Source organism: Pantherophis guttatus, chromosome 2 (assembly GCF_059756535.1).
Source record: "Pantherophis guttatus breed Tessera chromosome 2, ASM5975653v1, whole genome shotgun sequence".
Taxonomy (NCBI): Eukaryota; Metazoa; Chordata; class Lepidosauria; order Squamata; family Colubridae; genus Pantherophis; species Pantherophis guttatus.
In genome coordinates this window covers 206646037-206672358 of record NC_142064.1, presented here as the reverse complement: position 1 = coordinate 206672358, position 26322 = coordinate 206646037, and the positions used below count along the sequence as shown (strand labels likewise).

Here is a 26322-nt window from a genome sequence, read left to right as displayed (position 1 = left end):
GTAAGATGTCCATGATGGGCTGTGGAGAATAAAAACAGCAGACTAAATTCATAGTTATTGAATGTTCTCTGATTTCCGGTTGTTGTTTTGGGAATAGGAATGGGGGTGTTGCTTCTTTTATTTATAGAATTTCAGTCTAATGCAGAACAAAATCATTTATATTTTGTTTATCCCTTTGTCTTGGCTTCTTGTCTACTTCCTATTATTCCAGTAAAAATGCATTCTCATAACCAAAGTTACAGTTAGATTTTCTGTCTCATTAAAATTCTCTCTTATTTTTATATTCAGACATTAGAGACTCCCTAATGCAAGCATTAGCCAGCTACGTTTGCTATCCCCACTCACTTCGGGCTGTAGAGAGAATTCCAGAAGATCAGTAAGTGCTTGGTTCTTTCTTCCCTGAATAAAAATGTATGTCCTAAAACAAGTTGCCTCTTTTCTTCCTTAGGTTAGGCACAAGTTTTGTAATTCCCAATGGTTCTTGCACGCATGAAAATTGCCTTTTCTACTTTTTTGCATTGCATTTCTACTCCTCTCTTGCTTTGTATTTCTCTCCCCCTGTTGAGGAGCTGATTGTTTGTCTTATTTTGGCAGACGGATATCCATGATGAGGAATCTGCTGGCCCCATATGAGCAAAGACCTTGGGCACAGACTAACTGGATTCTTGTACGACTGTGGCGTGTAAGGATAGATTTTTTCTTTGTTTCTCAGCTGGTTTAACAGGGTCAGGTTGCTTTACAACCAGCAGGTGCCCTATGCATGAATTCTCCTATTACTGTTGCACACTGATTTCTGGTGAGAGAGTCTCAGATTTTCTTGTGAAAAGTAATGGAACCAAGCACCCTTTCCCCCCTTCCCCCCCTTTCCCTCTAGGGCTGTGGATTTGGATACAGGTACACACGGCTTCCTCATTTGCTGAAAACCAAACCGGAAGATGCCAATCTGCCAAGCTTGCAAAGTGAGTGGGGAATTGGGAACAGGAAAGTGTTGCTTTTCCCCCTGTTCTGGTCAACTGTTAGTTTTAGTAGCAAGAGAAAACAGTTTTCTGGTATGAATATTATTACAATTATGTCACATTCTGGCACTTTATCTGATACTACAGAGGTTTTACTGCCATTGCCATTGCAGGTTTGACAACTGGAAACTCATGATATTTAGTAGTTCAGTAGATATGTTGTCTCTTATTCCGGCTGAAGCCCTCCCTTCCCCGTGGCATTTGTGCTGTTCCCAGATCAGCTTGGCATACATGGTCATGTTTATTGGGTGGCAAAGACAATAATTTTTGCCTTTGTTCTGGTTCAGATAGAATTGCCAAGAAAGCAGTTTGGTGATGTGAATTTTAGAATTTTGAGGGAGACAGTTATGCTGTGGCGGGAACATTTGCCTCATCCTAATGCTAGACTTTTCTTTGAGAGGCTAGGCTGCAATTTTGCTTGTCTTTAGAAGTGAGCAGATATATGTGTCAGTATTTCTGAACTTTAGAAATACAAAATGTGCAGAACATAAAGTAACAACAAGGAGGAAAAGTTTGGCTCTGCCTGAGTGCCAGTTTCTCTACCCTTCCTTTGGTCAACTGGGGAAAACAGTTTAGCTTGCTATTTTTTAGATTAGCAAGAGAGATGACAATTATAGTATTTTTAAAAACTGTTTGTCCTCCTGTTCAACTCCCTGATTTTTTTTGCTTCTAACACTTTAAGAAAACCTCAATAATTGTCATTCCCTCCATAGTTTTCAGCATGTCACCAGATACAGTCTTAAAATTCCTGTAAAAATTATACAGAAATTGTAGTGGAATATGATTAGAACAAACCTGGGCAAAGTGTAAAACATTTTTTGAGTTTCCTAAGATTATAAATTAATCAGTAACATTAAATGAATGTAAAAGACTAAGATTATTTGGGGGAAGTCTTCATTAGGGATGCTGTAGACCTGGAAGGCTGTGTCTATCCCCCTATCACCTTTAAGGAAACGGCCTTCATTACATGTAATTCTGTCATGCACTCAGCCAATAGATTAATATTATGTACAAGTTCTTTATTTTCTTCCTTTATCACGTGGTGTTCTAAACTAAGGCTACTCTCCCAGAATTACATTTACGATTATTTTGCAAAAGTTGTTTGGAAGTTTGAGAAATTGTAGTTACAAGCTGTAGGGGGAGCTTTGGTTTCTCTTTTGTAGCAAACCAGAAACATGCTATAAAGAGCTATTCTACATCTGTCTAATTTTCTATTTTAATAGTTGCTATTTTAATTTGGAAGAACTGTATTATTGTTTGCTTACTTGAATCACACTTGTGAGATTAGGTTGATATAGGTTGTTATTGTGTTAACATAGAAATAAATTCCTCCAGGTTTTAGATTGGGGTTGCTCACCTTGTTGATGCTAAGAAGCCAAAGTTTTAGGAATTGGGAATGTTTAGCCTTGAGAAAAGAAACATGGAGGGATAATTTGATTCTAGTCTGTAAGGCCAAAACCTGCTCTTTAAGCCTACAGCATTCACGACATGAAATCGTGGATTTAACCCATAGTATGGACACATTCTGGTTGAATGTTACTAAAGCAAATATACTAATAGCAATTTGACAGAGAAATGATAGGCTGTGCTTTGTTAGGTGTGTTAAAACAAGAGAGCTATCTGACCAGAATGTTTTTTGTTTGAATTCCTACACTGTATATAATCCTTCTAGGACTTGCAAGGTGATTTGCCATATAAAGATGTCTTTAATACTCAGCCCTTTATGCTCAGTTCAAACAGAAGTCTCAAACTCTGTAAAGTAGCATACAACCTTTGCTTTTTTCTAAACATTGGGATGAGGTGCTGCTTCAGTGTGGTTGCTCCTTTTCTAGTTGCTCCTGGGCTCCAGGCAAAGCTCCAAGCTCCAGGCAGGACTTCCCCCAGGATATGCTGCTCACCGTAGCTTGTGGTCCTGGCAGTTGAGTAATAGTCCTCTTGACCGCTTGTAAATTGCTGCCAATCTCCAGACGTCACCTCCACTTCCCTGTCTGTATGCTTTTGCTTATCATCTTTCCTGCTACACGCCCCCCTCCTTCCTCACTTAGTGTTTGCTTTTCTAAGCTAAGAACCTGGGTGGGGTGAGGCTGCCTCTGGACATCAGCACATTCTTGAAAATGCCAGAGTATGGCTCAATTATCACAAGCATCTGCAACACCAGTTTGGATGCCTGGGAATAAAGATGTGCATGAATGTATAAACTGTATGAGGGAAGTGGGCTAGAGAAAGTTTCTGCCTGTCAGCAGCTGCTTTTCCAAAATGCAGATAGCAACCCAACTTCACTCCCTCAAACTGCACTGAGAAAGGACTGGCTTAATGCTCTAAGTGGCTGTTTCCAACTCTGACCATACAAAACACATCTGTGCATCTGATAAGAGTATTTGAGCTAATGAAAAGATTTCTGTCCTTTATGTACAATATTTGAGGTATAATGCTGCTTACAGTCATTCAGAGAAATCATATAAAGCAAGGTTAAAAATTATCTTGCAGCTCAGGAGAACATGGCAGCAGTAATAGCCAATTACTCTTTCTAAAAAAAAATCAGCATTTTTCATCTGTATACCATAATTTCTTTATTTCTTGGACCTAGGAGTTATTTCTTGGTAATATTCAGACTAAATTTCCTGTTATGTTTTCAATGGTAAAAGGGTCCTTTAGCAAGATTTCTCTTTGCTTTGCTTTAGACAAGTGGTCAATCGTAAAAGAGGCTCAGCCTTTGGAAATTAGAGTAGGAGGGTAAGGCAATATGACTGGATATCCTGAATGATGGCCTTAAAAGTTGTATTAATGTTTATGGTGATGACATCATGTATGCATCAAGGTGGATGAATATACATGCTTTTAACTGGAGGGCAGTTTCTGAGTTCACAGCAGGCATATATGGCTGTTGCCTGTATGCTATCCATCGCACATTCCTCTTATAACCATGCCATTTACTGTCCTCTTCATTTTTATTCTTTCCTGCCCCCTTTTTTCTTAAAATTCTCCTCCAGCAAAGACAGAACAGGAAAGATCAGAAGATATAGTTTCTTCCCATCAAAGTCATGTCCAATTCTGACTCAGATATGTAGTTTAGTGGGTTTTGCTGAGGCTATTGTGGTGCTCCATCCCTGCCATGAGCTTGTAAAACCTCCTGGGCTATGGTGCATTTTTTTTGTTGTTGTTCTCTTGTTGCTGGCAAACTCTGACAGTTCGGTATTTGTTTCTCTGGGAGGCTCCAAAAGATCTAAGGCAGGCCATTAGATCCTCATGCTACTGATACTTCTCTCTGCTATTTTGAGGTGTACAGTATTGAATAATTAATACCAAATTAATTGAAAGGAGATGGCCTAATTTAGCCCCAAAGGGAACGAGCCTTCTCCATCTCCCCAAAGTCTTTCTTATGTGCAAGGAGAAAGAGGATATAGGCAACTGCAGAAGGTCAAGTGTTCTCTGGCTCTTACCTTGGTATGGAATTTCTGAATTTGAAAACCTTCAGGTCTTTCTACCTGGTAGGATTGCTCATGTGCTTTTAAAGTACTCTCACTTCCTCAAAGCATAAAGCTGATTAACATTTTATTGGATTTTTCAATCTTTTGATCCCAAATTTATTTATTGAGGGACGGTTTATGTACATTTCCTGATAGGGACTTTTTTGGTAGCTTTTACAACAGATGATCTGGTCCTGTGTAAAGAAAAAAATATTACCCAAGAGACATGCTAGTAAACTTCTGTGCTTAATACGTGCGCTTACTTGATTCTATCTCTTATAGTTCTTTATTAGGTAGTTCTTCCATCCTGTCTGAGTTTTGGAACTGGGGATTGCTGGGAAAGTTTTAAACAGTTCCTGTGACAATGGTTGTTTGTCAGTTGAGCTGCAAATAGGCAGTGTCCTAATATGTGCAGCATTTTGTGAGTAACATTTAGTTGAGAGATTGCACCAGTCTGAATCTGAACTCAGCTAGATTGTGGAGAGATCAAGACTCAAATTTAGTCATAGAAGCTTATTGATGTTTTGAGCCATTTATTATCTCTAAAGCAACTTACTTCATGGGTTAGTGTGGGTATAAAGTTGAAGACAGGAGTACTGTTTGCTTTGCGTACCTTGAACCTCTGGAGCAGTGGCAATAATAATAATAATAGCAAAATATGAATGCTGCATTTTATTTAGAAGAAATATTACCAAATTGCCTTTATACTTGGGGAAACATTATACATTGCTATACTTTGTAAAAGAAAATGCTTCCTCAGTGCTGATTTTCTTTTTTTATATTTCTAAAACATGTAGAAGAATGTTTAGAAAATAGAAAGAAAAGCATAGAGCTGTAAGATCTTCCTTCAGCTGCCCAGCGGGTGTTTCTTTCATCAAAGTTGACCATTAGCATGTTCTAAAAGTGTATGATTTGACTCAATTTCTGCTTGCTCTAAGTTTTCTAACACTGCAAGGAGAGAAGAGTAATGTAGAAGCAGTCACTTGAAATTCTTTTTCAGTTGCTTTTTCAGCTCTGCTTCATGGACCATAACAGCCTGTTTCAACGTGCAGTGTTTGTAGGCTTGATGTCAGGATCCATGAATAGACTTAATTCCCCCCTAGATTTCTGTCTTCCTGTCTTTTCTTTTTTAAAAAACAGTTAAATATTTACTTGTTTGTTTATCATTATAATTTATGTGATTCCATAATGTGACCTTACCACAATGTATAACCCTCTGCAAAGAAGACCTTCAAAAGAAAACTAAAGTTTTAGCCAGCTTAATGAATAACCTAGGGGAGCCATGGAAATGGAGAAGAGGGAGAAGTGAAGCCTTTCAACAGAATACTTCTACAGATAAGAAATGTGACACAGGGCTATTACGTAAAGGCTTTACCCATTTCTATGCAAGTTTATACTCCCCGTGTACTCATTGTCCAAAACTACTTAAAAACACACAAAAGCTGAATTTATAAAGTTGGGGGAGATTAAGAGCAACTGAACATACTGATTGCCCAAGCTTCATTTAGGTGCCACATTTTGAGAGAACATGAGTGCTTCAAGCTTGGACTTTCCCCTTTAAATCAGAGAGATGAAAAAATGTCCCTCCAGATTTGCTGCAAGGGCATTATGTAAGTTTTAGCCTTCTCTGCATACCGAAAACCTGCAGTGACGGAGAACGTTTCATCATTAGGAAGTTGAGAATGGCATTTATGCTGGGTCAGTTGAGATGCTAATTCATTTGAGAGGGGTGACAGACTCTCCAAACAATACTGCAGTGTAACTCTCCAGATAAATATTTCTCAAGTAGCAAGTCAGAATTACAGATCTGTGATCAACAACAAATCCCATCACCACATCACACACAAACAAACATTTTTACACTAGAATTTGTTTCTAGACATCAAAAAAGTCTGCTCAAATGGGGGCAGGAAGGTTAAGAGAAAGGCATAGAAGTCAGAAAAAAAAAGGACATTAGCAGATTTTTGGCTCCCTGAATTAAGTTGCTGCTACATATAATTTTTGCTATTGTTCAGCTTTTTTTTTCTTTCTTTTCTTCTGCTTTTTCCATTGTCCATTGGAAAACTTAAAAGTTTTAAGTATTAAAACTATAAAAAGATTTAATAGAAATGTTTACTATTAAATAAGTAAAGAGAAAAATGAAGAAAATAAGAAACAAAATGAAACTGCTTATAGTACAAGATATACACCTGTGAATGCCAATGTATTCTAGCTCTTCCCCACTTTGATGCGATTGTAGGCTAATGATTTCCAGCACTTTCTCACAGTGAGGCCTTTTTTTAATCTGCTGTTTTCTTCCAGAGCCATGTCCATCCACCTTGCTGCAGCGACACATGGCGGATCTGTTGCGCAGTGACCAAGAAATGGCACCTAGTTTCCTCAATAGTGTCCTTAACCAATTAAACTGGGCCTTCTCAGAGTTTATTGGCATGATTCAAGAGGTGAGTCTATGGTCCAGCATGAATCTAATTCCAAACAAGTAATAAGATACTGGATAATTAACGCATTTGTCCTTTGTTAGGGGATAGCAAAATCAGCACAGGTTCTTAGGAATGCAGGGATTGAGCCGATTTGCAGATTAGTTGTGCAGAGAATAGTTTGGGTTCGTATGAGAAAGACCTGTGGGATATGCTATGTAGGAGCCATAGAGAGGTTTGAAAGGGAACAACAAACATCAGCCTTGCTCTACATGTCTAGATTTTGTTTAATTTATACCTGGAGTAACCAGAATGTTCCAGGTGTTATTTTTGCTGATTACTAGCTGAATCAAAATAGTTCAACCTTTCAAGATGTGGTTATTTGTTCTGTGTTTCCCATTTCTTCCATCCCCTATTAAGTTGCATCCTCTTGTCTGGATAGATCCAACAAGCTGCAGAACGCCTAGAAAGAAACTTTGTAGATAGTCGGCAATTGAAGGTGTGTGCAACTTGCTTTGATTTGTCAGTGAGCCTTCTCAGGGTCTTGGAAATGACTGTTACTCTAGCTCCAGAGATCTTTTTGGATTGGAATCGTCCTTCTTCAGAACTATTACTCAGGAGACTTGCACAGGTATTTTTTTGTGTGTGGAATATAAAATACTTCCTGGCACATATACATAATTCAGAAAAATACTAATAGCTAATGGCCAATTCATGTCACAATTCACAATTTCGCTTCTGAATTACCTTCTAACTGTCTAGCTGGTTATCAACAGATTGGAGGATGATATATGTAGAACTACAGGATTTTTTCTCTTCCCCAATAAAATTATTTTTTTGCAACCATTATTTGTAATGTGTTGCTGCAAGATAAATATCTTGATTTTACAGTTATTATTTGATTCTATTCAGAAGAAGAGAGAGAGAAAAAATAAGGAGCCCATGGTGCTCTATGAGCTTGGTTGCTTTCTTGCAGATGCTTCATCATTACCGAAACTCGGTAACATCATCAGGGTAGCTAGGACTAGCACTGATCATGTTATCTAGTTCGGGTAATAATACATCAACAAAAAAACAACCAAGCTCACGGAGCACCAAGGAGCCCACGTTTCAATCCTGAGCTAGACATATTCTTCTTTATCAGAGAAAAGATATACACACATTTAAATGCATGCGCAAACCACATTGTACTACTGGTATATCTTTAAATCTCTGATAAGTCATCCCAATCGCTTTCTCCCTACTTTCTTCTTTCAGATGCCATAATGCCTTCTTATATTTACTTAAAGCCTCTAGATCGAAATACATCAGTAAATCATCCTTCTTGCCAAATATAAGAACATATTTAAATGTTGCCAGATCCATTTATTCAACATGAAGATATAGGGTAGATGGCAACGATGTTTACAGGAAGCAAAAGGCATACACATAAACTGGGATACGTTTGTACAGCCTCCTTTTTCAAATATTTCTGGAAAATTGCTTTGTCACATACATGATAATGATACAAATTGCTTTGTCACACACATTTGGGCTTGACTGTTCATGCAAAATATTCAGACTGTACTGATACAGTATGTTCCCTTGGAATTTGAATACAGTAAAATCAGCCCAAACAAGTTGTTTTTTTACATTCCAAGTTAACTAATTTTAAAAAAGGGAAAAAAGAAACCTCTTGGAAGCAAACAATTATTTTGGTTTTTAAAACAGTATGATCTTTGAGACTCAAGGCAATGTGTCTTTCACACATAATCTTGTTGGATTCTGCTATTTGCTATCCCCGAAGTCCATTATCCAAAAGAACAAAGAGCTAAAAGATTTCTTTCAATGGAAATATCGAGAGCTAGATGTGATCATAGTTTCAGTTTGTCACAGCTAGAGACTCTGATCTGCTGTCACTGTTTCATTAAGAGCTATGGACATATTTTCTGGACTGTTATAAGATTGGTGTCTGCTAATATTATGTTAATATTCATCAAAGGACCTACGGGCATCTGGCCAGTAAATGCTCAGTTCCATTCAGTTGCTCCGACGCCACCCCGATAAAAGGGAGTACAGGGCCGTAAAAAGAAAAACAAAATGATTTAAAGACCTAAATTCAAACCATACAGAGTACTGTGATGCATTCAGGCCTTTCCATCCAGGATTGAGTTTTTAATACTTTTTTGAAGATTGAAAATGCCAGAGAATAAGAATAAGCAACCATCCTTAAACTTCTTGCTCATGCCATTAGCCAAATTCAATGTTTCTACTATATGCACAGTGTGAGATTGTCTGAGCTTTTCTGTTCAGATGATGAAGTAAGTATGCAAGCAGAAAGTACTCAATTCTATTTCTGCATTCACTCTTCTTTCCCTTTTCCTACAGCTATTAAATCAGGTGCTAAATCGTGTAACAGCTGAGCGGAATTTGTTTGACAGAGTGGTGAATCTTCGGCTGCCTGGTAAGCTGCCTTTTCTTCCTTTCTGCAGTCTTCTCCCAAAGAAAAATAGTATCTTTGTGATAAAACACATATTTTGGGTATCCCAGGATTAAAATGGGAAGCAGATGATAAAAAGTTCTCTAATTCTAGGGAGTCGTGTGGAACTCTTCTACTCAGGCTACATAACATTGGGCTAAATAAGAAAATAATGTAACTTGGCATGAAGTATTTTAATATTCTTGTTTATTGAAGATATTCCCCTTGACTCTCCTGCTTCTTGTTGAAATGTGTCTAAGGGTTTTAAGCATTTTTGGGGTCTTCACAAGAATTTCTCCCATTTCCAGTCCCTTGGGGAAAGAAATGAGGATTTACATGAGGAGTAATTCTAGGCCAACCTTTCACCAAGATTGTGATCTCAGTGTAGTTTACACTATACCTGCTGTCTTTCTCAGGGGTCATTAATATAGAGACCCAAGAGGCGCATCTGAAAATGAAAGAGAACATCTAGTCCTTAAGAAAAACTTTATGCTGAATCTCCCTTAGTTGCTCAGAGCTACAGCTATAGGATGTGAGATCTTTTGGCTCTAAACTTTGAAGAGCCATTAGAGGATGGCCATGTGCCTGGCCTAATCAAGGCCTAGAGATCTGTTCTCATAGCAAGAGTTTTAAAATATGAAGTAATCCATAGAGAAGAAAGATATCTTGGGTATGCCCCAAAAGCTAATAGAAATACTATTGAATATGCATAAGTGCATTTGAATGCAAAACTGTTTTTATATATTTATAAACATAACATGATATACAATAACAAAACAATAAGATATACAACAAGAATATCTTGTTGAAAAGAAAAAGAATGTTATTAGATATTACAATTAAAAAATAAAAGCTAATAGAAACTAATAAAAAGTAGAAAGTGTAGAAAAGAAGAAACAAAAAAAGGAAAAATAACGTGTGTGTTTGTTTGAGAGAGACAGAAAAGATGTAACTTACCCCTTCATCACAAGTATAAACAATCTTAGTAACATATTTCCAACAAATGATTCGTTCTTCCCATATCTCATTTCTTATCTATAAACAGGTTTATCATTCAGGCCTGGTTGGCAAAAGTCCATTAAGGGTTACCAGAGAACAACCTACTTTTTTTAACCTTAATTAGATAAACTAACTTTACATTCCTTCTCTTAACTTTTAGCAATCTTGATTTTTAATACCTTCAAATAATGTCCTACAAATTAATATTTTTCCTTTTTCTTTGCCTTTCCTCAGTAGAACCTTCAAAATTGTAGGAAACCTCTTTTGTAAAGCCAATATAGAAAAATGATCCAGGTCATTCTCCTGAATTGTATTTGTATGTTCCTTTTAAAATATCAGCCAGTTTCAGTTGTATATCCAGTATATCTTCTTCTCTAGATCATTCTTGTAGCCTGTAATTTTTAAATATGCTGCTGCCCTGAGAAATGCCACCTCAGGCCCCAGCACCATTGTGCCAAAATTCACTGGCCCTGGCCTCCCTATGCTCCAGAGGAGCTGATGTGCCCCACCTACTTGCATTTTTCTTCAACTGCTGACAGGTGTGCCCAGACTATGTGAGGTGGCTGCTGACCATACCAGGCCTTCTTACTGAGGCCACTTTGCAATAGTCTCCAAGCCAGGTCTCATTCTCGCCTCAGGCTTCCAAAAGCTTCCAAATATACACAATTTTGAAGTTTTTTTCAGGGTTTTTTTCCCGGTATCTTTGTAACTCTAGACACCAAGTAGTGATGTTCATAAAAACGAAGCGCTCTCTCTAGTACTAGTTGCTTGCCTCTTAAAATTTGTGAGGAGAAGACTGTTTTATCTTTTTATATATGTATGTGTCCAAAATGGCTCAAAACAGAGAGGAAAGTGAGTTTAGCTAAAGCAGAGGTGTCAAACTCAAGGCCTGCAGCCTGCATCCAGCCCATGGGCTGCTTATATATGGCCCGTGGGGCCAGCCTGGAAATACCAAAGGACCAGACCGCAATGCCTCTGCTAGCGAAAATGGGGCACGGGGGGGCTGCATGCGGCCCCCCTGCATCCTGTTTTGGCCAGCAGGGTGCTGCAGGAGGTGTCCATCCCATCTCCCCCCCCTGCCACCCAGTTGGCCCTGGAAACTACAGTGCTGATCCGGCCCTAGAAGAAATCCAGTTTGACATGCCTGAGCTAAAAACTTGATAATTGGATAATTTTAAACAAATCCATAATCCATGTCTACAAATCCAAAACTATTGGAGTAAGATAAAAGTTTGGCTCATGGAGATTACAGGAGTCAGTTTTCAACTGAGACCAGAGGTCTACTTGCTAGGAATAAACCCTGGGGGCATAAGGAAAGCAGACTGGTACCTTTTCATACACATTACCACTGCGGCTAGAATTGCATATGCACAACTTTGGAAAGGGAAGGAAGTACCATCGGATCAGATGATTATCAACAAAATTTTGTGGTGTGCAGAATGTGATAGATTAACATATATACTTAAAGATAGACAAGAATCAATTTTCAATCAAAGCTGGGATAAATGGTACCAATGGATAGAAGTAAAAATGTCATGAGGTAGATGTTAGGGAAGCATGTAGCATAGATATGTAAATAGCAAGCTAAATATAAATAAGGGAATATTAGATATAAGAAGATTAACAAATGCAAGATGCAGTATGATAAACCAAATTGAAGCTGTAGTATGATAATATGTAATGTTATTTAGAAACTGTATATATATGGGGGTTGAATCAACCTCAGTCGTATGTATGTGATTGTGTTTCGTTATAGTCTTTATTCTGTTTTATGTTTCTAATTTATAATAAAATTTTATAAAAAAAAAATCCATAATTGAATTAACCAATAATTACATTCTAGATTGTTAGCCGATGATATTACTTGATGAGGATCTATACTAGTTGGTCTTCATCTGTGCCTCCATCCAGAGTCATAAAAGAGGCTCTCGGAAAGTCTGTATTAGTATTAATATTTATTTTGAACCCCTGCTCTCTTCTGTAGGACTGGAAAGCGTAGACCACTATCCAATCCTTGTTGCTGTGACAGGAATTTTAGTCAGGCTCCTTGTTGATACTGATTTCCAAGGGTAAGTGCTCTGTTATTCCACTCTATGGACTGATACATTCATTTCTTGCTTTCCAGTCTGTTTATTTACTACTGTTTTATTTAACTGAAATCAATCGTTCTTTAATACTGGGTGTGGATCCTGACATAGTGTTTAGTTTATCCTGAAATTCATATGCAGAGTTTATTATAAGACAGAACAGTTTTCATTATATCTTATACTTCTCAACTAAAATATGCATAAAACTACTTGGGACAGGCAGCTGGGTTAGATTATTTTGGGATTCACTTCCATTTTTATGAAATGTAGAGAAAATTCCTTTTTGCACATTACCTTCTCCTATTGTTTTTCTAAAGAGAATGACATTTAGGAAAAGTCTTGCCTAAAGACAAAGAAAGTCTATGTTTCACCCTTTGTGAAGCTGTGGCAATGATGTTTCTCATATATCTGTTAAATGTTTCTTCCTTTACTTTCCTAAATTGGGCACTTTTGTGTTTGTGGCAGCAAATATATTAGATTAGGGAGCTCCAACCTTTATTTCCTGGAAGGCACATTTGGAATTTTGGCCAGCACCTTGCTTAAGAGCAGCCCTGCCATCTGCAAGAGAAGGAGAGAAAAAGAAACACATTTCATGCTGCTGCCTGATAAACGGGGTAGGGGTGGGGAGAGAGGTCAAAATGACACCTTGATATAGTGAGGAAATCAGAATGTAAGTGAAAAGAACTGAGAATGATCCAGTAAAGGGAACATAGAAGTAAGAAGACCAAGATTACCTCAGAATTGGCCTCAGTTCATCTGTAGCATGTTTATTTGTGATCTTGGATGAGTGTTCCATGAGTGTTTCTCATGTCATCTAGTTGGGTAATGAAAATGTTGAAAAAAACCTGTAGCCAACCAACACCACTGTCATCTGTGTTCTGTTTTCATATTTTTTTTAAAAAATCAGTTGCTGCATGAGTTCTCCCTTAGCACATTTCATATTAACCACTTCTCTGCAGAATTCAAAAGGTATTTTCAACTTTTTATCTTTCAAAGACCCAATTTGTCTGAGAATGCATTAATGTGGACGAACCCTTTGCCCATGTAGTCCATCTGTGAGCTTTTTCTTTCTGCTTCATTATTTTGCTATACTACGTTAAGCTAATTCAGAATCTTATCTCCTGGTTTCTAGCTGGAATAAAATCCTAGCTTCTTTTGAATCTGCTTTTCAAAATTTAAATGGAATTGTCATAAAATACGAGAATAACCTTGAGTGATGAGAGGGAGGGATGATGCTTAGAAAACAATCAGATAAGAGATGAGGGAGCCCTCAGTGGCTTAACAGCCAAAGGAAAAAAATGATGAACAGCCCCCCCTCCGCCACCCTTCCTGTTTAAATAGCAGTTAAAAATGGTCATGGGAGTGTAGAGTCATATTTCCTATCTGGTTTAATTGGGAGGGCTGACAGGAATCTGTAAAGATTTCAGGATTAATTCCAGCGTAGCATGAAGATGGGTGCAAATAAAAATTGTTCTGATCTTGGCTTGTATGATTATCTCAGTAATTCCAAATTTTAATAAAATTTAATAAAATTTCCATTGAAATTTTATTAAAGCAACAACAAAGATAAATACAAATTGTTTTTATACAACTGTTAAATACAAAACTGTTCATGCTTGCTAATAGTTAATTATGAAATTGACTTGATTTAATTATGCTGTTAATATACAGATTTTAAACTGTATAATAATCCTATAAATGTTATCTATGTAATAATTATTTCATTTTTTACTTCTATCCTATAGCTCTAGCTAGTATGGAGTTGTGATTTTAAAATGATACAAAATGATGTAGGAGTAATTCTTAAAGAACTCAAACAGATGTGAAATGCACTCCTGGTAAACAGTTATAAGATCAGTTCTTCAAAGTTGTTACTTGGCATATTTGGGGGTCAAGTTCCTTTTTAGAATGCCTGAAGCGTAATCCATGAGAAATTTTGATTTCATGTTTGCCTGTTTCATGTAGCTCTGCAGATAGCTACCAACAGCTGAGCCCAATCTGGCTAGGCACTCGATTCTGTCTCTAAATTATTTCTGACCCTCTGTTTCCTCACCAGTGCTTTCCAAATAGGCACAAATCAGCCTATTTATATCCCTCTCCTGTGGTCAAAGCAGTGAATACCCCTAAGACTAATTGTGCCAAGCACCTTGTTATACTTCTACATAAAAAAAGATACTTTCATTTCAAGCATAGTATAACATATATTTAGACTAGTCTGCAAATAAAGGCAGATGTCACCAGGTGTGCTTTTTAAATATATTTTTTACTATTCTCTCTCCCTCCCTCCCTCTCTCTCCACACACACAAACACTTCATATGTGTATGTATATAAAACTGGTTATAATACTTAAGAAACATTCTTAAGAGCAAAATACCTCCCCCCTTATCTCTGTAGTTGGTGAAGGGATCTAGCCAACATAAGTGAAGGGAGAAAACAAGCCTGAAATTTGGCTCCAGTAGCAATTGTTTTCTTGCAGTGCTGGGTATTTTGCTGATGAACTTTTCTATTTCTTTGGATGAAAGAGATCTAATTAGTAATGGCATTGTTTGGTTACTCAGCAAAACCAGAAGAAACTACTATGAGTCCTTTATTTCTTATTTCCACTACTAAGAAATCAATTAAAACTGCTCTAAATAGTAGTTGAGCCATTGTATACATTCTCACTTTAATATGTTTAAAGAATGTATACTACAAACTGAAAATGTGTTGGAGGCAGTTAAGTGAAGAAAGTATTGTTTGATACCATATTTCAATAATTACTGTCATTTATCTGTCATATTTGTATATCACACACTCCTGGTAAAGCACGCAACTTAGTGTGATTAGAGAGGTGCAGGAGTCATGTGATAGAACCTAAGATGGACATCAGATAGCTTCAATTTCAGTTTATCTATGTGACATTGAGGAAATAATTGTCACAGGACAGATGGTAGAAAACATTAGGCTTTCTCAATTTAATTATGAACTTCCAGTAATGAATAAAATTGTAAATTATACAAAAAACAGTGCTTCATTATGGTGGATCAGAGGAAATAAAATGTGTTTTGCTTTGGGAGAGCAAAAATAAGTCTAGGCTCATGCTGAATAAAACCTACAATACTCTTACCATATTTAGTAGAGTACTTGAAGCATTTTTAGTATTTTTGACTTATTTGTGGTTGGACTCAAAGTTAATAATATTATATGGGGTATACTCATAATTACTATTTTAAATTTGCATCTTCTGAAAAATAAAGATATTTATCATGTGCTTAAGCCTATAGAAGAAATTGGATGAAACCTGAATTTTAGTTTTGAATTGCAAAATGACTTTTCAGTCTGCAGAACTTTTTTTTTTTTGCTTCAAAAATGTGTTTTGAAGAGATTGCTTGAATTATTATATTATTCCTCCATTAGACTGTTTATATTATACAATTTGGCTCAGATCACATCCATTTGTGAATGCATCTGGCAGGAACTTGAAATGCTTTCTATGCTTTGGAAATCCTAATCTACTCCTTCCTTCCTAAATTACAGAGGAGCTGTTAAGAGCTAGCTTCTCCATTAACCCAGGTGGAAGGAATGCTGTGAATGTTGGGATGCAGGGACGGATACTTGTTTTTCTTTGTTTTTCCTTGATTCTTTACAATGATGTTGGAAATTTTAATTGCTTTTTATTGGGGATATTACTTTTTATTCAAGGGATTTTTAAAATGATGTTTTGATTGCTACCTGCTCAGAGCATTCAGAAATTAGTATCATACAAATATAGTAAGTAAATAAATAATTTCAGTCAAGGCTTAGACTTTGTGTTAAATGTTAACTGAATATTCATAAATTAATTTCCAATCTTCTGGTCCAAAGGAGAAAAGAAAAATATTGTGACTGAATGATTTGATATCAGGTGGTATTGTCAAAAGAGAACTGGTTTCTGAGCTACTGGTATTGGATGGATTATGCCTCAGGTTTAGCAAAAAGTATATTCAATCATATCAGCTTGATCAGGAGTTATTGACTGACTGAATGGTTTGATTTGTCCCCACTGCAGTAACAGACAGATAAAAACAAATTGTGGACAGTCTTAAGAACATGAATGTGCTAGTTTTTAATTAACCCATAAAGCTGACAACAGGTTAAAACCATTAAAAACTAGTCAAAAACCAACATGCAAGCATGTAAAACTTTCCATAATCTATTTAAAAGACATAAAATCATTATCAGCAGCAGAATCCATTGTATTTCAGTTCAATACAGCCATTATAAGAGCTGTCCACTTAACTTTCAAAAAATAAACTGTATTTTTATTAAAAAATAAAAGTATTTTTAGAATACCTATACATATCATTTACCTTATAGGAATATACAGCCTCATGCTACATAACTAAGTTCCATTTCATGCTGAATAAACTAAATTATTTATGTATCTTAAATAGAAAACTATCTTACAATAGATTTTTACCCCAAAAGTTTTTTATTAAAATAAATTCGATAAAAATAAAAAAAATCTGATTTAAATAAAAAAAATCCGATTTAAATCCAAAAAAATCTGATTTTTTTGATTTTTTAAAAAAAATCATTGATTTTTATCCACCCTGGTAACTTCAAATGGTTGCTGAACAAATGGTCATTAAGCAAGAACTTTCTGTAATTCAGTGTATAACCCTATACAAATACGATCTTAACAAATGCTGAACAGTGAGGTTTGAGGAATTCTACAACACTGGGACTATCGGTGAGTCAACGGGGTCAAAGGGGTAGCAGAGATGACAGTTGCTCTTTAACAATTATGATTTAAATCAAGTTGATTTAAATCAAGCCTTTTTACTAATGATTTAAATCATGATTTAAATTGTGATTTAAATCAACTCGATTTAAATCAAATCTACCCTGGAAGTTACAGTGGTGCTGAATGTATGGTAATTATGATCAGTCCTCAAAGTTATGACTGATGCAGTGCCCCAGTAATTAGGTGATCAAAATTTGGGTGTTTGACATCCTGTCCGCATCTACGGCCAGAGAGTATGTTTCAACTCTTCCTCCCTCACCTATTTTCCCCCTATCTCCACTCTTTTGCTGCCCCGCACTCCTCTGCCACTGCCTGTGCCTTCCATCCATGCCAGCATTTGCTGTTTTGTTTCTCTCACTTCTGACAAAGAGTATGTGGTTGAGACAGCTGCTGGCCCTTCACAACATTTCATGATGCCTCCACATGTAGGCTTCTCAGAGGCCTCACAATAGCCAGCAGCTCCCTTGGCCAAGTGTGCAGGGGGAGATAGGAGGAGCTGAAGTGGAGGCAAGTGCAGTAAGTTGTGACAGTCTCATCTGCTGAAGGGCGCTTTCTGGGGCTGTCAGGGAAGGAGACAATAGGATGAGCCCAGCAGTTTGTGCAATGCAGGAGAAGTGTGAGGTCTTCACCTAACAACGGTAGTATGATCCTCACTTTCATATCCAGCTTATGGATTTCTACTGGCATTTGGATGAGCATAGTGAGGATCAGGATGCTGGACTGAATAAAATATTGGCCCCAATGTGGAGTGCTATTTTGGAACTTGTTCCTATCGTTCACTTTGAGAAGGACATTTGAAGATTGGTGTCATGCCTTTACTTGGCAGACTGACAACTGCAACTTCTCCCCAACATGACAACAACAATTGCTTGGAATTATTGCTTCTGTATGCCCACAAAAAGATTTCAGGGACCCCAAGTCTTCCATTGAAAGCCTATCCAGTCACAGCTGATGATAGGAAGAGTCACTGTTTACTTTCATGGGAATTGTTAGGAATGTTGGGAGTTTCCAGTTTTGGCTACGGAGCTAGCAGTTACAGTTATAGTCACAGTTATAGCCAAGTTTAGAAACGGCAGTTTCCTCACAAGACATAGTCTGGTTCCCATAGCCAATAGCAATCTGATTTATATCCTTGTGTGAAGCATAATTATTTCCTCTTGTGAAGCAATACCAAAAAGTGGACTATCAAATTTGATTCCATCAATATACATTTACAAACCATCTATTTGTAAAATGTGGGGAAGGGGACAAAGATGGGAATTTCTCTGCTTTTATTTCTCTTACTAAAAATGTAACTGGTGTTATGCTGACCCATTAATATAATGTGCACGCAATTTAGAAACTCCAGACTTGGCAGTGATTTGAATTTTTGATTGCTGTGTTTTGTTTTCTGAGAGGCCATGGTGCATTCCTAAGGGAATGCCATGAAACTTTCAGTTCATATTAAAAATGGCTTTTTTATTGACAGAGTTCTAGTTAAAAAGTGGAAGTATTTTTCCCCCCTTTGAACTCCAGAAATTTGTCTCAAGTGCAGCTATTGGCACTAAAGCTACTAGGAATATTGTTACAAAACTACTGACATTATTGATAGGACTGGGGCTGAAGCAGATGGAGGAGTACCAGAGTGAAGGATTTCAAGTAATAATATTTCACTTCATGCCATTCATTCATTTTCTAGATTTTATTTTGTTCTCACTTACCAATTCTTTATTGAGGAGTAAGTTTATGCCAAAAGGAGAAAATGAAATGAATTATAACATTTCATGAAAGATAATGTTTTTATTTGTCTTGTGTTTAATATTATTTAAAAGTTTTGGAATACATAATAGTATACCGTATAGAATTAGTTCTACAACAGAGCAAACTTGCATATTCATATTGGGGTTAATATAGGGGAAATGTGCCCTCCTGTGGTGAAAGAAAGTATAAATTAGGGGAGAGCAGACTTCATTTTTTGCTGAACGCCAACTTCTATCATCCAGACTTTGGTGCAACTTACATGTACAGTTAAAGAATTCTGAGCCAAGGAAATTGTTTTGAGATCAGAATGGAACCAATGTCATTGTTTGTCCACACAAAGTTCCATTTGCTGTTACAATCTGCCTCTCCACAATAGATGTGCTCCGATATGGCGAGACAGGTAGACCTCAACTTACAACTACAATTGAGGCCAAAATTTCTGTTGCTAAGTGAGACATTTGTTAAGAGAGTTTTGCCCCATTTTATGATCTTTCTTGCCACAGTTGTTAAGTGAATCATTGTGGTTCTTAAATTAACACGGTTATTAAGTGAATCTGGTTTCCCCCTTGACTTTGCTTGTCAGGAAGTTGCAAAAGGAGATCCCATGATCCTGGGACACTGCAACTGTCAAAAATATGAGTCAGTTGCCAAGCATCTGAATTTTGATCACATGACCATGGGGATGCTGCAACGGTCATAAGTGTGAAAAACAGTCATAAGTCACTTTTCTTCAGAGATGTTGTAACTTCGAATGGTCACTAAACAAACTGTTGTAAGTCGAGGACTACCTGTATTTTCTTGTTGTTACTGTTGAACCCTTGGAAGCAAAAAAATCCTTGCATGGGTAGGAGTTCTTTAATAAATTATTGAAGGTGATGAGCAACAATCAATTGATTTGCATAAATGTTTGCTGCTGAGAGCAAAGCAGACTCTAGCGAAACCTTTCAACTCAGAACTAAAATAATTTTTCCTAAGATAATACTGAACTTTGAAACTCAGCTTGGAAATTATGTTGGGGCATTTCTTTCAGCTTACTTCACTGAATCAGTTTGGCATATCAGTGCTTGTACCTAAAGTACAAATTGATGAAGAGCAAACTTAGACCCATTATTAAAAAATGGTGACAAAATACCTGGGACTCTACTGTCTACTTAATTTAATATCTCTGTTGGGCAAGGTACAAAAATAGACTATCAAACAACATGACACAAATACTTAGAAAAGAATACCGCTATTACCAAAGCAGTGTGAGTTTGACGAGAACAAATTGTATCAAGCTACCCTTATCTCTTTTAATGGCATTGGGACTGGCTTGATAGACCAAGCATTCAAGGGACTGCTGTGGATGCTGAGTGCTTCGGTAAAGTGTTTGACAAGGTCTGTCATGTGAGGAAGATGAAAAAATGTGGCTGTAAAGTACTGCAATCTGCTGGGCTTGCAGCTAGTAAAATAGTTACACTTGAAAGGCACCTGCATTCTCCAAGAGAAAAATTTCAATTTGAGGCTCTGTGCTCAGCCCAATGTTGTTCAGCATCTGTATAAATAAGTTAGGGAATGAAATAAAATGGATGGTTATCTAGCTTGCCACTGATATTAAGTTGGGGATGGGCAAGTACCTTGGAAGACAGTATCTGTATTCAGAATGACTTAGCAAGCTTGAATTTTGTGATGCATCCAATAGAATAATGGTTGCTTATGAGATGTATAAAGGCCTGCATCTGTATAGGAAAAAAAGTGTGTGTGAAGAATCTAGAAGTACTAATAAACTACTATCTGCAAACATGATGCAATGACTGTAAAGATCCATGTACTCTTGAACTGCATTAACTGAATCATTGCCTTGTGATTACAAGAAGTATTAACAGCTCCACTGTATTCTGTTCTCTCTGCACTGCACTTGGGGTGGTGCTCCATCCAGTTTTGCACTCTGTGCTTTCAAAGGACATAGATAAGCTGGAGTACATTCAGAGAACATCTATCAGGATAAAAAGTACAGTGGTACCTCTGTACTCAACTGCTTTGAAACTCATCGAATTTGGTACTCAATGCATTTTGATGCAAAAATTTTGTCCCAGTATTTGTTTGTTGGGACTCGACGTGCAAGCTAGAACTTGTCAGTCTCAGTTGCTCCATGACTAATACATTATTCCTTATGAGAAAATTTTGTTTGGTACTTGTCATTTTTGGTACTTATTGTGCCTCCTGGAACCAATTAACAACAAGTACCGAGGTACCACTGTATCTGGAAACCAAGCCCTATGGAACATTTAAAGGAGTTAGGCATATTTAACTTGCATAAGAGAAGACCAAGGAGATATAGTTTTGGTTTATATCTAAAAATCGCCATATGCAAAAGCCAGTGGTTCTGTTCTTCACTGAAATTGAGAGGAGGACAAGATCATCAGTCTGAAATTTTAAAAAACCAGATTAATCATTGGACGGAGTTTAATGTTTGTAAGGAAAGGTCAGCATGGATAAAGCTTATAAATTTCTTTACAGTTCACTATGTAATGATATTTATTAGTCATACCATGTATTTGTATAAACTGGTATGCCACTCTTGGCATTGAAATGGAACAGTAGTAGGATTTACATGTACTCCAAGTCTGTATTGAGATTCTTTGTGTTTGTTCCCTCTTCAGAAAATACACTAGCTCACACGTTATGATTGGGTAGTTTTGGAATAACAGTTGATGGAATATGGTCTTGGATCCCCTTAGGCTTATACATTTTCTCTCTCTCTCTCTCCCTCCCTCCCTCCCCCCCCCTCTCTCTGCTTTTGACTACCTTGTATGAAGAAAAAAAAAACATTGATATATGTTTTAGGAAAGAGTAAAAGAAAAGTGAACAGGATAAAATATGGTTTTTAAATACTTGTTATGAAAAGAGTTTTTTTTTTTTTAAAAAAAAATCTGCTGTTCTGAAATACTTTGTTATTTTGAAATGCTGTTATGTTCCATGCCACATGAGGAACACTTGCTACTTTTCTTAAGAACCAGATCTTACATCACTTTGTTTTAGGAAAAATGAAGCTGGGGTATACTGGAAAGCTGGAAAATTTTAGGTCAGGGATGAACAGATTTTTTTAAAAAAAACTTTCCTTTTCTAGATTAAATTGTTCATTGGAGGAAGATTGTAAGTGGGTGAAAAAATGATGAGAAATTATGATGGTGGTGGTGGTGGTAAGGAAAAGCATTATATAATGATATTTACTGTGAAGCTTAGTAGTATAATGAGAATAATGAAATATCAGAAGATTATTGCAAGGGTTACATGAAACTGATTGGTTGTCTGTCATTGCCCTCATCACAAATACAATTGGCTACTACCTATAGGTTTAGATATTTTGTAACTTTTCCAACATATGTTCTGGATTTATTGCTAAAAATGTTTTTGGCATCAAACAATCTGAAATTTTGTTTTGTTTTTGCGTTGGGATTGCATATTCTGTGCTCTTATTCCTTTCCCTCTGGCTTTAGTTTGGGAATGTCTTCTTCTGAGGGCTTGATGCCAGCAAATACCCAGCATAGCCAAGCAACAGTTCATGAGTTTTATTATAGAGGCAATAGCAAGTCAGGCTAAAGGGCAGAGGTAGCATCAGTGGACAGTCCAAAAGTCAATAGCAAGCCAGTGCAGAAACATACCAACAATACCAAATTGTGTACAAGAGACACACTTTAGAGGTTTAAGATTAGACATTGGGCAACCTGGATATAGTAGCAATTCAGCAAGGCTGAATTCAGATATGACTTCAGACTGATTGGTTCTCAGTTGAAGGCTTTTTCTCCAGAGCCTCCACCAAAAGCAGTTAAGAAATTGGATAAAAATGGGGGCGGATGTGGGGGGGGGGAAGGTAACGACACACAAACATATTACCCAGTCATAACAGGACATTTAAAGAAGGACTTTCTGATAAATGATTTTGGGTAATGAAGGAAAAAGTTAGAAAAGCACTGAGTTAAGGCATCCAGCTTAAAAGCCAGGAGATCATGAGTTTATTCTGCCTGAGGCAAAAAACCAGCTGGGTGATGTTTGGGCAGTCACTCTCAGTCCTAGGAAAGCAGTTGATGGCAAACAACTTCTGAAATCTGGCAAAGGAAACCACATTTTGTCGGGAGTGAACACTGATTCAAAGGCACATACAACAAAACCCTTTCCCTATTGTCAAGAATCTTCCGTGTAGCTGGGCTGCTGAGACACCATTGAGCTGTAGTCAGACTTACTCTCTCAGCCTCCCAGAAGAGGAGCTCTTGGTCCTGTTTTCTTCTAGGGTATAACATTTGACAAAGTGTGTGAGGACTATAGAACATCACCCACCCACCTGAGATTAGCTTGGTCCCCACCCTGTTAGTCTTTCATAAGGTCTTGAAAACATGGCTGTATTCCTGGACATGGGTGGTGGTGGTCAGAATGTCAGTGCCTGTGAGGGCTATGTATTGTTTATTTCAGCTGCCAGCAATACAGTATGCATGTTGTTATTTTTAGTTATTGTTAGCTATCCGGGGTCACTTTGTTGAGATGGACAGTTATACAAATTAAACTGAATTAAATAAACAAATAAGCGGGCCTCAGGTCAACCAAAGTTGTGCATTTTTTATTTAAAGACCAGAGCTTTAAGGCCTGTTACATTAATGCTATAATTTGTAACTAACTAACTCATATCAAATTCAGATAAATTTCCCTGTTAATCTGTGACTTTGGTCACTTTCCAATCATTTCTATATCTAACCTATTCTGCAATAATCAACCATAATAAGATAACATTATTTTTTAAAATCTGAATGTTTTTATGAATAAATATGCAGAAGTAGGAAAAAGATGATTAATTTTTAATACATATTTATTACTATTATTTTGACAGAGAACTGAGTTGTGAAACTAACACCATGAATACTGCTCAGCCTGCTGTTCTTCTCAAGTTCATATTGTCTTTGGCCGAACACTGCACATATCCATTATTTAGTTTTAGAAATCTTATGTCATTGTCTTGATATAGTTCTTTGACCACAGTTATAAGGCCATAGCATTACAGTAGAGTAAAACAAATGATCTGCATATCTCTTCATATGAGATATTGGGATTCTACATATGAATCAGAACCTCTGGACAAATTCCATCAGCAATGGAAAGGTTTGGGCTGAAATATAGAGCTTTTTTTAATAAGATACATCATTGAGATTTCATGGGCTGATTGCAAACCATTGGTCAAATATCTTGCAAATATCAGTGCAAAAATATTGACATTGGTTCTACCATGTACATGACAGAGGATATATTTGATTATCTATTCTGCACAATCTGTTTTTAGAAAAGGTTGTCAAGCATCCGATAATATTAAATTACTAAATGACATTCTGGATATACATTCAGAAAAAATGAAATGCACATTGGTGGTTTTTTCAATACAGAAGATGCCTTTTATATGGTGATGTGAGCACTTTGAGGTAAGCCAGGTGAAAGACTCTGCAGGAAAGACTCTGGAACTTTTTAAATATACTAATAAAATATAATATAGGATACAGTAATAGAATCTTGAAAGCTAGTCTATGTTTTCCCTTCTGTCCCTCTTAAATTCAGGACTTAAGGGGTAGTCAACTTAACTTTCTAAATGTCTTCATTTCCTGGGCTTAACACATATTTCTCTATTGCCCTATAGCAGTGTTGGTGAACCTTTTCAGCACCTAGTGCTGAAATGGGAGCGTGTATGCATGGGGGAGCACCGGAAACCGGAAGAGCAGCTCCCTGGTGCACATGCACGTACTGGGAAGCTGAGCTTCCGGTTTCCGGTCACCTGGTCTTCTGGTTTCTAGCATGCATGCATGCACGAAGACCAGCTGGCCAGCACGCATGCGCGTACCAGAAACCAGAAGTTCAGCTTCCTGGTGCACACATGTGCGCCAGGGAGCTGCTCTTCCGGTTTCTGGCCCTCCCGTGCGCAGGAAGACCAGTTGGTCTTCATGTGCACGTGCACATCATAAACCAGAGGAGCAACGGGCGTTGGCTGGCATGCCCGGACAGATGGCTCTGTGTGCCACTTCTGGCATGTGTCCCATAGGTTCGCCATCATGACCCTATAGTTTTCTTCAAAGGTAAAGTGTAGGTAAAGTGGAAATTTTCTGTAGGTAAAGTGGAAATTTCTGAAATATGTCTTGCCTTTATATTGGTTCCCCTTTTAAAAAAAAATAACTTGGTCAAGCTATAGTATTAACTCCTTTTGCTACGATTATTATAAGTAGAACAATATTTTTACCTATCAGCATGTCTTGTGGAATCAAGGAGTTCTTTTATGTCTTTTAATTTGATACTGGTACTGATACCATTGGCCTGCTTTATTAAGATAAATGAAAAACGGTTGGGGCATTACTATGGGAATAGATGAATGCAGGCAGTTATTATATGCTGATGTCATTGATATTTATTCATTATTATTTTAATAAAATTATATCCTGCCCCTCTCACTGTCGAGTAACATTCATTTTATCAAAAGTAATGTTATTGTGCAAAAGTAGTCATCAGGCTATTCAGTTAATCAAAGTCTTACATACTTAAGATTCTAATGTTTCTGTAGACACTCATAGCAGTTGGAACATTTCTTAATAATAATTTTATTAAAGTTTACAGTTACAAAGATAAAAAACTAAGAGGATCGAAGAAAAATATAAGAGTAAAAAGAAAAAAGAATGAAGTAGAAGATATATAGTAGATATATATAGTAGTATATATAGTAGAAAAAGTAAAAAAAATATAGAGATGTCTTCCCCCTTCATCATGACTAGTACAATTTCAGTAATTTATCACCTTCTTTGATATTTCAGCAAAAGCTCTCTTTCCATATATCATCTCTTTATCTATAACCCAATTTTTAAAACTTTATTATTTAATCCTAATCAACAAAAGTCCATTAAGAGTTACCAAAATAACAACATATATAGTTTAATCTTAATCAAATAACTAACTATAATTTTACTTTTAATATAGTAAATATTACTTTGTCTAAAAATAAAACAAAAGATCCAGTGGTGAAATCCAATTTTTTTACTACTGGTTCTGTGGGCATGGCTTGGTAGGCGTGGCAGGGGAAGGATACTGAAAAATCTCCATTCCCACCCCATTCCAGGGGAAGGATACTGCAAAATCGCCATTCCCTCCCCACTCCTGGGGGAAGGATATTGCAAAATCTCCATTCCACCCAACTCGGGGGCCAGCCAGAGGTGGTATTTGCCGGTTCTTCGAACTACTCAAAATTTCCACTACCAGTTCTCCGAACTGCTCAAAATTTCTGCTGCTGGTTCTCCAAAACCTGTCAGAACCTGCTGGATTTCACCCCTGAAAAGATCTCTTCTTCCCCTATTTTGTCTTTTGTCTAGAAACA

General features: G+C 37.0%; 1 protein-coding gene across 3 annotated transcripts in view; it reads left to right on the top strand.

Moving 5' to 3' along the window:
- Positions 1-26322, top strand: part of RNF123 (ring finger protein 123) — a 98014-nt gene that overhangs the window by 40093 nt on the left and 31599 nt on the right. For all 3 annotated transcript variants that reach the window (XM_087887658.1, XM_087887656.1, XM_087887657.1), the window contains exons 29-35: positions 289-376; positions 595-682; positions 875-959; positions 6785-6924; positions 7343-7531; positions 9268-9343; positions 12342-12426. In XM_087887658.1, coding sequence (XP_087743784.1) covers positions 289-376; positions 595-682; positions 875-959; positions 6785-6924; positions 7343-7531; positions 9268-9343; positions 12342-12426 — 751 coding nt within the window. The remainder of the gene's footprint in view (positions 1-288; positions 377-594; positions 683-874; positions 960-6784; positions 6925-7342; positions 7532-9267; positions 9344-12341; positions 12427-26322) is intronic.